This window comes from Capricornis sumatraensis, chromosome 14 (genome assembly GCF_032405125.1).
Source record: "Capricornis sumatraensis isolate serow.1 chromosome 14, serow.2, whole genome shotgun sequence".
NCBI classification, from domain to species: domain Eukaryota; kingdom Metazoa; phylum Chordata; class Mammalia; order Artiodactyla; family Bovidae; genus Capricornis; species Capricornis sumatraensis.
The window spans coordinates 13,301,691-13,315,161 of record NC_091082.1 but is presented as its reverse complement, the minus strand read 5'-3'; the positions used below and the strand labels follow the sequence as shown (position 1 = coordinate 13,315,161).

General features: G+C 48.3%; 1 protein-coding gene across 1 annotated transcript; it reads right to left on the bottom strand.

The window, feature by feature from the left end:
* Positions 1-606: 606 nt before the first annotated feature.
* On the bottom strand, positions 607-6,179 carry IL19 (interleukin 19). Its single transcript, XM_068986396.1, has 5 exons — positions 6,033-6,179; positions 5,827-5,892; positions 3,396-3,548; positions 2,402-2,467; positions 607-717 (listed from the first exon to the last, which is right to left on the bottom strand). Exons 1-5 carry the CDS (start codon positions 6,174-6,176, stop codon positions 607-609), a joined length of 540 nt encoding a protein of 179 aa, XP_068842497.1. The 5' UTR covers positions 6,177-6,179.
* Between the last annotated feature and the right edge of the window lie 7,292 nt (positions 6,180-13,471).

Genomic DNA, 13,471 nt, shown 5'->3' with positions numbered 1-13,471 from the left:
GTTCCCCAGTCAAGGGCTGAACCCGGGCCCTTAGCAGTGAGAATTCAGAGTCCTCACCACTAGACCACCAGGGAATTCCCCAAGGCACCTTCATCATTTCTCATAGTCTCCATTCATGGTCCTTGACTGGCCTTCCTAAAACAGAAGACACTTCCACTAATTGGTAAAGAAGAGAATTTATTCAGAAAAAAACCAGTCAGTACAATATGCACCACAGGATATTGCTTAGCTCACATCACAGACATGGGATAAGAAACTTCACAATAAATTAGGGAGGCCCACCCTCTCCCTCCAGGATGGCCCCACAGGACCTCTCAACAGACATACTTTGTTATAAAAATAAAACCAGTAGACTGCTTGGATACCTTCAGGTGAGATCAGACAAGCTGGGCCCAGCCGGTGAGATTTTAGCCACAAGGTGAGGTGTGCGCAAACCCAGAATTTCCCCTTACAACACCTCAGCCCAGAGAAGAGAATTCCAAACAAGCAGGAAGACTTCCTCGAAAAGACCCTCATTTGCATAAAACAGGGCCTCCCCCGTCTCCCTCCCTTCCAAGTTGTCTGTCCCCCACCAGAAACCTCTCAGGGGCTGTTCATCCTCCCAAATTAGGTTCCTTGTCTTGAGGCAGCCGAAGTTCCTTGATGATGCTTGTCAATCCAGGCTAGAAAGACGTCCAGCTCTCCCAGAGACTTAACGGCAGCAGCCCGGACCTCCAGCTGAAACCATGCAAATCATCATCATAGCCTGCCTCTCTGAGCTGTACCATAGTTTTCAGTCACTCGCCCCATGTTCAGGTCCCCATGAGGTTTGCTTTTTCTGCAACCATTATCTCCGCAGGGCATACAGACCCTAAATTATTTTCCTAACACATGACCTAAATTGTTTTCTATAAACAAACAGTTAAATCATGTCAGTAACTTATAAACAAAATAAGAAGTTCTTCATTCTTTGCCCTCTGTTTTTCTTTTTCCTATATGTCACAGAAAAACAAACAAACAAACTTGCTTTGCTGGAAGCTCTGTTTGCTTTCCTGTTGACATCAGCTTGGCCTACGACTGCCGCTCTCCCTGAAATCCACAGTGCCCGAGGGGCCCAGCAACGAGAAGGGGGAACAGCGTGTCTCCGTTGGACGCTGCAGCCCCTAAGAAGGTGTCCTACCCAAAGTCACACGGCCAACTGGCAGCAGAGTTAGACTGGAACCCAAGTCTCCTGACTTAGCCCAGCTCTTCCTCAGCAGAGTGGAAGAGATGGTAAGATACAAAAGTATGTCCTGTGGAGCCAGATGGCATGGGATCGAGCCCTACCTCCGTCACTTAGTTGTGGTATAAACTTAGTTAAGTTACTTAACCTGTTTGTGTCTTGGTTTTCTAATGTATCAAATATAGACAATGGCTGTAGCATTGTTGTAAGGAATAAGTGTGCTGCTAATGCCTTTAGTGCACTTAATACCTGGCTCATAGGAAGAACAATATGAATTTCTGCCATTGTGATGTTACTCTGTGGAGCCTCTCCACAAAGAAGAAGAGCTCTGAACAGACCTTGCAGCTCCTTGTTATTCGAAGGATTGACTTAATCTGGGAGTGTGGGTGAACCGCAGAATCTCAGACTTCATTCCAGGTCTACCAGCCAGAATCTGCATTTCAACAGAATCTCTAAATGATACAGGTAATAGACCGTGCTTCTAACTCCACCTCTACATGAGGTGTGCGTACGACATCCGCTCCTACACGAGAGGCGTGCTCCACCTCCACGTGAGGTGTGCGTACGACATCCGCAGCTACATGATAAGCGCTGTTCGTCAACACACAGGACACTGATCACAGTGCCTAGACACAGCGACACAGAAACATGCTACCAGGTAACACGCTTCATGCATAAGAGCTTACAGTTCACTGGGGCTCTTTGCTCCCTCTGCGTTGTGCATGCATGCTAAGTCACTCAGTCGTGTCCGACTCTGTGTGACCCCATAGACTGCAGCCCGCCACGCTCCTCTGTCCTTGGGATGCTCCAGGCAAGAATACTGGAGTGGGTTGCCATCCCCGACCTGGGGATCGAACCCGCGTCTCTTACGTCTAACCTGCATTGGTGGGCAGGTTCTTTATCACTAGCGCCACCTGGGAAGCCTCCCTCTGCCTCCGCCCTATCTTAAACAGTGTGTGCTTTCCCTCAGATCTGAACATAGTTCTGCTATGTGAAAAGGAAACAGTGGAGGCATAATGGGGAGAGAGAGACCAGGAAATTAACAAGTGAGGTAAGACCAACACAATCTACAGGCACAGAACTGGGCAGACCGGCCATCAATACTGTTGAGTAAATGGATGAATTTGAGCAGGGAGGGGGCTGCCCACTCAGGCTGCTGCACCCCATCTCTCCCTCCTCTGTCCTCTCCCCCTCCCTTACCTGATCATAGTTGTCATGGATGATTCTGGTTGCATTGGTTGCTTCCTGTCTGCAGTGACACAGCTTCTGTTGCAATAAAATGGAGATAGCATCCATCAGAAGACTTTTCCACCCCGGCTCACTCTTAACACCACCTCCTATGTGAGGAGTGATAGTTCTCCTTCCTCCCAAGGTGAGAGTCGGGTGAGTCAACCCAGGCTGGGACAGCAGGGGGCTGTAGGGGCTGTTTGTAGAATCACCTTGCATGTCACCAGGGCTGGAAAGTCCTAGAGAGCAGGGGCCAAATCTGTCTTGTCACCACCCTATGAATGTAACATCACTCTAGGCAGGCACCCAATATTTGTTGGGCTAGTTAATCAAATAACTGGTTAAACACATCTTCACGTAAGTGGGACAGGGGTCATGACCTCTTCTAACAACTTCAGGATCCAAGGCACAGAGAGGTGAAGTAGCTTGTCACAAAGTCACCAGGGAAATCATTGGCAGAGATGGGGCCAGAACCCCTGGGTTTTCTCCTGGTCTAAGTTTTTATTGGCTCTTGGGGGCTCAGTTTTATTTCTGAGGTTTGTTTTTAACAAATCACAATGAGTGTATAGGTGATGCTTATATAGGATAGGCTATATACCAGGGAACCACCCAGAGGTTGACTGGTATAGAAACCCCAAGGGCTCGGAACAAAGAAACTAGGGGTGTGCCTATGATAAGCCCAGAATCCTCAACACACCCCTCTCACAGGCCAGTCCCGGGATCACTTAAGAGATCACTTTGAGGTAAATTGGTCATCCCAGGAAGATTATCCATGAGGAAACCGGGTCTGAGGAGGAGGAAGCCCTAGGCGAGGAGGACCCACTAGAAGTGGTTCCTGACACTTCTGCCCCCGTGGATGACAAGGCAGGGGATTTCCCTTGGGCCCAGAACCATTTCAGAAGGCCGCAAAGGGCCAGCGTGTCCTGGGCTTCATGGGGCAGGCAGGAAGTAGATGCTGGTGACTCACACATTGTTGTAGAGTCTTCTGCATGTAAAGGAAAGAGTTGGCAAGGCTGCTGATTTTTCTCATGATTTGGGGGTTCAGCTCCTGATGGTCCTTGAACACCCTGTCCACATAAAATGCCAGGAGGTTCTTGGTCACGCAGCACACATCTAAGGGCTACAGACACAAATTAAGAATAGTCCCAGAGGACCTCTTCTCTTATTATCCTAGAGACAAAAGCAGCCTGCTTGGGTTGGGGCAACAAGGAGTGAAATAACTAAAAGCCTTTTTTTGTTACATTTTTATTGGTCTCAGAGTGTCCTCTTAATGACACCAAAGCTGCTTATGACAGAGTCACCAAGAAGAGATTGCAGTTCTTACCTCCTTTTCATGTGGCCAGGAGATATATTCACAGGGGATGGCGCCCAGCTATAGGCTAGAATTCTCTCTACAGCATCCCTGACATATCATCACTAACTTCTGCTTAACTGTTTCCAGGGATCAGACACCTCCCTTTCGAAAGGAGCAATGTCTGAACAGCTTTCCTGAAAAGCACTTTCTTACACTGTACTGAAGTCTGAGTCTCTGGAACATCCTCTAGCCACTAACAGCCACTCAGTGACTGCTGCATGTCAGGCTTGTGCTAAGCACATATTCCTTTCAGTGTGATGACTGTTCGTCTCTCCTCCAGTGTGTTCTTTTTAAACTTCAGGGATCACTTGGTTGGAGTGAAGATGTGCAAAAATGGAAACTGACAGCGGCAGAAATGCATGCATCTGGGCAGGTCCTCCTCAGGAAAGCTCCTGACTTCCTTGGGCATGGCTCAGGGCAACTGGCCAGCCAGAGTTTCCTTCTTGCAGTTTGCACTCCACCCTAAGAGCCAGTGTAGGAGAGCTGTAGGTCAGCCTGAGAAAAGAAGCGTCTACAGCAATGTACGTCTATATCTTCATTAGCATTAAGGCAGCAAAGCCTCCTTGGCCCGACAGGTAGCTTTTCCTGGATGGAAACTGAACTTGCTACACAAAACCTCTCCTCTTCCTCTGCTCCTTCTAATTCCCTTCACCAAAGGAGTAAAAAGTTGTAACCTTTGTCTCATCAAAGAGGGAGAGGGGAAGAGAATAAATATGACGATGAACTGTATACCTATCGACCGCTTGCCTTAGGCCACATCAACTATTTCTAGACCTTGAGAGGACGAAGAAACAGGGGCATGAGACTTGAGAGTCTATTTCTGACAACCACTGCTAACTAGACATTCTTTCTCCCAAGACGTCCTCTGGTCATTTGAAAATGATGGTTTCAGAACAGATGACCTTTGGGTCCCTTCCAGCTGTAACATCCTGTAAGTCTCCTATACCATTGACCAGAAGAGAATTTAGGAAGTGTCTCCTTGTGTTTACCATAAACAAATCAGGCCTAATAGAATGCCTAGAAGTATGATCTTGTGTCTTGTACTCTGTCACATAAATAACTGAAAGAACTGGGTTTCTCTAGAATGCTATCAAGGACTGGAGGAGCTCACTTTTAAAGGTACTTCTCATTGGCCCCTTCTGCGAAGTGAACCATCACCTCATACGTCAGCTGTTTTCCAACACACGGACTCTCAGCACCTCTAGTCTGGCAATTAGACATTCCCTCCCTGCCTTCTAGCCTCAAGCTGTCTATTGTGAAGAACATCACCAGACTGTCTTTCTAAAAGACTTTGTGGTCACCCACTCTGGTTCCAACACCCACAGGAACTCTATGTGGCCTGTATTATAGGTCACTGCTCAGAGCTCTCTGGCTGTCCAGTGGCTAGGATCCCACGCTTCCCCTGCTGGCGACACAGGGTCCCCCCACTGGGTAACCAAGATCCCACAAGCCACTCAGTACGACCAAAAATCAATAAAGCTGAGGCTCAGCCTGGCTTTCAAGTTTGCCTCTTTTTTTTTTTCTGTCTCGCCTCATGGCTTAAGCGATCGTAGTTCCCTGACCAGGGATTGAACCCACACCCTCGGCAGTGAGAGTACAGAGTCCTGATTACGGGACCACCAGGGAATTCACCCCAGCTGCCCTTCTGTTCCCTGATATGTATTTCCATTGATCTTACACACCTATTCTCCCCAAACCCTTCCTTTCTTTTAGCCACTAACCCCAAGCCTCTTCAGCTTTTGAGACACTGCTCATTGTCTCAGCTTCCCCACAAAACCACAAAAGTCACTCTAAGCCATAGAAATCCTGCCCCATCTGAGCATGTGACACCTTAATCACTGTTGGGGTGAACACCCTCCCTGGGGTTCAAGTTCCCAAAGACAGGAGCACACCCTCGCACATTAGCTGACACGTGAGGAGTCGGCGGAGCCTCAGAGTCCTGGGAGGTCAGGGAAGAGCCGTGCACAGGCACAGATTCCCCCTCAGCCCTGGGCCGCTTCCCCACAAAACGCCAGAAGAGGAGCGAGCAGACAGAGGCTGGTACCTTAATGCCATGCAGGGTCTCCGATGGGGACAGGATGGTGACGTTTTGGAAGGTGTCCTTAGCTTGCTACGGAGGAAAACACGATGGGCACAAGCAGTGAGGACTTCACATCCTCCAGAGACACCGAGGTGATGAGCAGGAGCTGGCTGTCACACTAAGGTAAAGTGAGGCACGCTCCCACGCCTTCACCCCAAACCCACACTCACAATGGCTGTTTTGATTCCTCGGAAGCTCTCCTCCATACGGTGCAAGTTCGTGGAAGTCAGGCATCTCCTGAGGCCTCGGGCGTGCGCTGAACACAGGAAGAGCCCGGCACCCAGGAGGCAGAGGGAAACACACAGTGCCTTCATGTCCTGCGGGGAGGGGTGAAGTGAGCTTTCCGGCCAAGGGACCCTGACCGAGTCTCCCTTCGGACCTCGCAAGGCCGGTCAGAGGGCAGCCCAGAAAGGAGGACTCAGGACCTCAGCCTGTGGACCTCAGGGCATGTGTCTCCTTCTCTGGTTTCTTTGAATCTGTTGAGTTAGCCCTTCCTTGTACCCCCCGCTGCACCCACTCCCCCCGCCCCCGCCCGGGAAAGCCTGATCCACAGTGTTCTCCCAACTTTCAAGGAGTGAATTTGTGAGTAAATCATTCACATGACTCAACACAGCTCGTTTTTCAACAGGGGTGAGAAGCGGTTTTTTGTTGTTTTTTTAACAAATTAAATAAAACAGGGTTGGTAATATGCCCTAGAAATTAGGCAATAGATCTGAAAAAAACATAAAACACATTTCACTTTTTTATGTTTACCCCTGAAAATAGGAGACATCTTTTTATTATATCCCCACTTGGTAACTAAGTTACATACCCACTGTGTCTGCTTAAAATCACTCCTTTGATGCCAACTATATGGCAACCCACTCCAGTACTCTTGCCTGGAGAATCCCATGGAAGGAGGAGCCTGGTAGGCTACAGTCCATGGGGTCGCAAAGAGTCGGACACGACTGAGCGACTTGACTTTACTATGAAGATGTCACCAGCTGAAGAAGATGGGAAAGGGAGGTACGGGGCCTCTAATAATCCATTAGCTGCAGTGTCGAGGGAGACCCACAGATGGCAAGGTAGCAGCTTCCCCTCCATCACCCATAGAGCCAGGAGGTGCCAGGGACGTACTCGCCCCTCACTAACCTTTAACCAGGGCCAGACCCAGATCCCTGCTGCCCTTGCCCCCTGCCCAGTTCTCACACCCCCTCCTGCCTCTGTCCTTCTGTCTCTTTTCAGTGAACCCCTTTCAGTGGTGCCATGTAATATATATCTTGAGAAAAGTGCTCAAAGCATGATTGTACAGCCTGTTGAGTTCTCCTACTCTGACTTTTCCCAGCACCAGCACACATTTCACAAACAGAGCCAAGCATTAAAAATAAGTCAGAGGGCAACACTTGTGCATGGACTGGCCTCTGCCTGGCGTCGTCCATGGTACAGACTGAGCGCTCGGTTCCAGCCACGTGTGTGCTGTTTAAGGCGTGTGGATGCCACAGTGGACAAGACGGGGGCCGCGAGCATAGCAAGGCCAGCTGGGGGCTGTGGATGCCCCCACTTCTAACCACGCCTGTGGGGAGCATGAGCCGTACCCCCCCCCCGACCCCGGGTCATCCTCCAGAGTCCCAGGCTCTTCTCCAGAAGCTGAGAAGCAGTGACTCCTGCTTAAGAAACCGTGTTCCCTCACTTCTCCTTAACTCAGCAGCATTCCCAGCAAGGGACAGGTGTACGCTGAGACCTCACTGGAGAGCAGGCATTGTGGTAAAGAGCTTGATTTCTCTTCTTGCAACCTGTTTCTAGCAGAACAAGGAAACAGACCCCATTGACAGGGCAGGCAATAGAATCCTCTCTCCCCTCAAAAGACAGCTGGAGTGCTTCTGGGGAGACAAGTGACTAAAGGGGTCACAGTTTTTCTGCTGACAACTCTCAGAAGCACTGGGGTGTTGCCTGCTTACCCTCAATGGGAGCCTCGGAAGAGAAAGATGTCCCTCAGGTGATCCCAGCCATTTCACCTGATTCAGGCAACAGTAGTAGCTAACATTGATCATGCCTGCCTCGTGCCTCGGGCTCCATGCCAAGTATTTTCCATGGTTGTCTCATGCTCCCAGCCAGCCTCTGAGGGTGGTTCTCTTTCCATCCCCTTTTTACCTGAGACGGAACTGACACTTAGCGAGGTGGAGAAACCTGCCCAAGGTACGTGGCCCCTGAGCGGCGGCGGCACCAGGATGGGAGGGCAGGCGGCCGCTCCCCTCACCTGTGCACCGCCCCGCCCACAGCACCGCCCCCTAGATCTCAGCGGGAGACCCAGCAGATCCCCTCGCAGCAGACGGACAGGAACAAACTTCTGCCAGGTCCCACAGAGCCCGTGATACTCCTTATATTTAAAGATATACTTAATAACTGCAAATGATTAAAAGTATATATACTATAAAGTTCCCAGAAGTTTTTAGAATTAAAAGAAGTTTATAGTAAATGCTAGACTCTTTTCGATTTGAACCCTCCTGCACTGCTCTGTGAGTGTGTGTGTTTGTCGCTTAGTCGCATCCGACTCTTTGTGATCCTATGGACTGCAGCTCGCTAGGCTCCTCTGTCCATGGAATTCTCCAGGCAAAAGTACTGGAGTGGGTTGCTATTACCTTCTCCAGGGGATCTCCCTAACCCAGAGATCGAACCCATGGCTCCCACATTGCAGGCAGGTTCTTTACCATCTGAGCCACCAGGGAAGCCCCCTACACTGCTGATGGGAATGTAAATCGGTGCAGCAGCTGTGGAAAACAGCGTGGAGGTTCCTCAATAAACTAAACAAGGAGTTGCCACATGATCCAGCAATCCTACTCCTAGGCATATATCAAACAAAAATATAATTCAAAAATATATGTGCAGCCCTTTATCCATAACAGCACTATTCACAATAGCCAAGACACGGAAACAACGTAAGTGTCCATTGACAAAACGAATGGATGTGTACAATGGAATATCACGCGGCCACAAACATGAATGAAATAATGCCATTTGCAGCGTCATGGATGGACCTAGAGATTATTGTACTATGCGAGGTAAGTCAGAAAGAGAAAGACGAAAGATGTACTTATATGTAGAATCTAAAACATGACACAAATAAACATATACATGGAACAAACCGGACTCTCCCATATGGAAAACAGACTTGGGGTTGACAAGGGGGAGGGGGGTCAGGGAGGGAAGGACTGAGAGTTTGGGATTAGCAGACACAAATTACTGTGCATGCAACAGATAAGCAACAGGGTCCTTCTGTGTAACAGAGGGAACTGTAGTCAATATCCTGTATAAACCATCATGGAAAAGAATATGAAAAAGTATGGATATAGATAGCATACATAACTGAATCACTCTTAAGTTAACACAACATTGTAAATCAATACACTTCAATAAAACTTTAATACGATCATGTTTCTGAAAACAAAAGAGATCCCTTCCTTTTCCCTTTCTTCCTTCCCCCTTTCCCACTCTGCCTCTCTACTTATTGAGAAGAGAGGACTAGAAAGTTCAACCGAACACCCCTCCCCATTCTACAAAATGCCCAGCACCTGGACCACAGTCACCTCTCTGCAGCTGTAATGGAAGAGGGCTGGGAAGGTGATGAGCAAAGCCTCAGGATGGACGCCGCCAGCCTCACCTCTCACAGGGTGCTCCAGGGCCGGCCCTATGCCTTCTCTCTGCGCTCCTTGCCACTTGGAAAGGGCTGGTCACTTTTATGCAGGTGAACACAAGGAAATGCTGTCAGGGTTTAACTGGGTGGGTCCGTCTGAGGGGAGATCGTTTTTCCCCACCTTTCCTTAGCATCTTATTTCCTGAATTGTTTTCTTTTTCTTTTCAGATACAGCTGATTAATCATTATTAAGAAATGCGTCTTTCTTCTCAGTCTTGACAGGCAGCTTCTAGGAAAAATGAGCTCCCTAACTTATGCAAATGAGATTTTCTTGCAATTCAGTATCCATACAGAAAAATCCAAGTTAGATCACTTTCCTGAGAGCTGTGGCATGTCACCAATTGTACCCTGCAGGCAACGTCAGGAAAGCAATCTTCTGACAGCCACGCCCCGCCACAGCCAGCCCTGAGATCCTGCAGGTGCCCGGCTCCTGTCTGCTCCATCTGCCTGAGCTATTCAGCACCTAACGTGTGCCAGGTGCTAGCTAAAGGCTCTACATGCATTATTTTGTTTAACTTCGTCAGGAGGGTTTTTTCTTCCTCTCACGGAAACGCAAGGGTTTCTTTGGGCATCTTCTCTCTCTTCAGCATCTTGTCCCTTAGCCCTTTCATTCTTAATCAATGCAGAGGGGGAACATGAGACTCGGAGGCAGAGGAGCTTAGCAGCCAGGAGCAGGTCAGGAACAGAGAGTGGAATCCTTGATCTTGGGCCAGAAGACTCTCTGTCTAAATTGCTTTTTTATATGTATACAATCTCTACACTACCAGTTCTTCAGAATCAGGGTTTGGGGCGATGATGATAAAAAAAAAAAAAGATAGGGGGTAAAAAGTTTCCTCTCCAAACAAGAACTCCCTAAACAGTTTGCCTTTACCAAAACGAAACAGCTTGGGATGGGGTGTGATTATAAGAAACCCCATGGGCCCTTTGGACAATAAGCTGGAATGGAATCTGCCCCGTGGCCAGCCTGGGGAGACAGAGTGTTGGGCAGCACCCAGCGGGGAAGGAAGAGGGGCAGGGAACACCGAGGACACTGTATGGGCAGAGATGCCGGGAAGTGGACCACAGGGGCTGGACGTCTTGTGGCCCCGCATCTTGGACTGAATGAAATAGTACACGTTGAGGGAAGCAGTCGATTGTAGCGGTCACAGCGTTGCTCTAGATTTAACCCTGGCTCTCCCTCTTCTCTGTGAGATACTGGACAAGATGCTCAAAACTTCCCTGAAGTTTCCTAAAATAGGTAAAAATAAACTATGAGGCTCTGAATGATCTAATGGACTTGACCCTGGTGAGTATTCCATAAATATTATTTATTCTGATGCTGTGTACCAGGCACCTGGAAAAGGAGAAGATACCTTTTTAGGACTCAGTGTCTCTGTGCTCCTTCTGGGGAGGAGAGGAAGAGGTAGTCTTGAGTCCAGAGATTTCCCCCTCCTCACTCCTGCTTCTCCAGGGAGGGAGACAGCCAAGGGAGTGGATGCTGTTTCTTCACAGCACTGCCTGAGCCGCCGGCTCATAGCTCACAGATGGTGAGTGGATTGCAACACCGCTGACTCTTAGCCTGTATTCACCACCTTGTGCTCAGACTGTATGTTCTCATCCAACTTAGATTTCAGGACAAAGATGTCACATCAGGAAGCTTGTAGAGAAAGGGAAAATATGTGCTGTGTTCATAGCTCCACTCCAGTACACACTGTATCATAGTAACTGGGACTGCGAACCTGGAGTCAGCCGACTCAGGCTGACTGCTTCCGCTTGCTTTGGCTGTCAGACCAAAAGCAAGCCAGTTAATCTCTGTGCCTCTGTTTATTCATCTGCAAAATGGTGCTAATTATGCCTGATGAACATTCACCATGCAGGCATGGTGTGTAGATTACATGATCAAGTGTAAGCTTTAGCACAAGGCCTGGAAAATAATAAGCTATTAGAAAATGATAACTTTGTTATTAATTTTACAGCACCCCCATTTCAGTTCCTAAACTAGGAGAAAAGAGGGACAATAAGAAATTACTTTTCTCCATCCTAAGCCTCACTACTAACACCGGATATAAAAAGACAAGAATACCGATTGAGGTGGAATGGCATTCCTCCCAGGATTGCAATGAAACTGTGGCTTTGATCCATAGATGTGGGTTCTATCTAGCCTAGAATTGGGTCTTCTAGAGCCAGCTGACCCACCACTGGGATACCAGAGCTCCATTGCCCATTTGTTTAATGGGGACACAGACACAATGAAGGGAAACCGGAGACTGAGATGGAGATGCTCTGAGTTTGATGTGTGCTGGACACAGCTCTCTCACACTTTCCAATCCCCTATCCTTCCACTCCAACTCCATGAGCCACTCAAGATGCTGCCAAGGCAATTTCTTCTCCAGAAGAGGGTAGTTGGCCTCTCCGAAGAGCCAAGTCTTGGCGCTCAGACAAGAAGGGAACCAGGCATTGTGCAACACCAGGGGGCACCAAGCCCAGTGCCTTTTATGGGAATGAGGTGCCCTGGGGTTGAGCAAGGTGCAGCCCTACTGGGTGACTTGGAGGAAATGACTTAGGTTTCTATGCCTAACTTCAGTGATATATGAGGAAAACCCTGTAGTTGTGAGGACTGTATGACACCAGAAAGTATGACAGAGGAAGAATTTGCAAAAAAGAAATACTGATATTGATGATTGGACAGTTCATTTGGGAAGTAAATACAGATTTAGAAAGAATATAAATGATTACTCAGTGTTCTGTCTTTTTACTTATTATATTTTAAATCGAAGTATAGCTGATTTATAGTGTGTGTTAGTTTCAGCTGTATAGCACAGCGGCTCAGTTATACATATAAATTTTTTTTCAGATTCTTTTCCTTTATAGGTTATTACAAAATATTGAGAATAATATAGAAAACAAACATACTTATCAGAGAGAAGGAGAGAGGAATAAAGTAGGGGGTTGGGATTAACATATATACGTTACTGTATATGATAAAGCAGATAACTAACAAAGACCTACAATATAGCATAGAGATATATACTCAGGAATGTAAATTTTAAATGTCTCGGTAAATATATCTGGATTGTAATAATTTGTTTTTAATTGCATATAACTTTTAAAATACAGCAAAAAAAAAAATAAATAAAAAGAGAGAAGTTTTCCGGTTCTGTTGTTCTCGTTGTGTGGCTCTGTAAATAGCTGTACTTTCGGTGTGTCGCTGGAGGAGGTGAATGCAGGGTCTTCCTGCTCTACCTTTTCAGCCCCTCTCCTGGGGGACCTTAAGCCTGAACCATTTCTCCTCTGCCTGGGATTCAGAAATGAGAGTCAGAAAAGACATCAAGGAGCACCCAGTTCCACGTTCCCTTTAAAGCCATGAACAAGCGGAGATGTGAGCCAGCCCTTCCTTCACCCAGCAAAGACACGGCACACAGTCCTCAAACCTCCTTGTCCTGGCTTCTAGCCTTTTCAAAGCCCAAGCTGCCTCCCACCCCAGGACCAGGTGGACCGCAACCGAACAGTGGGGAGCCTCAAGCCTGTGTAGCAGGGGAGGTGACGTCAGTCTCCCAAGCCAAGCAGTTCTGACTGCCTTCACCTAGGAAGCTGATGACTTGAGGAAATGCAAACTGACCACCCCTTGCTGATGGGAAGGGAAGCACAGACCCACCTTGGGAACCTGTCCCCCACCAACCTGGCCTTTCCTGCTCCATTTTCACTCCCAAGGTTCTCAGCCGCCACCTGGTGGTCCAGGACCTCAGATGCTGTTTGACATCAATGGGTTCTACGGTTCAGCTGCCCTGAAACAGCCCCCGTGGAGACTGGCGGAGGGAGCAGGATGGGTCACGGAAAGAGTCCAAGCGCTGCCTCCCGATTTCTGTCCTGGGTCGCTGATCTGGTCTCAGCCCCAACCACCCATCCTCCCCCAGGTCCCCGACTGTCTAAAACACAAACCCAGTCTTGTGTTCCCCTACC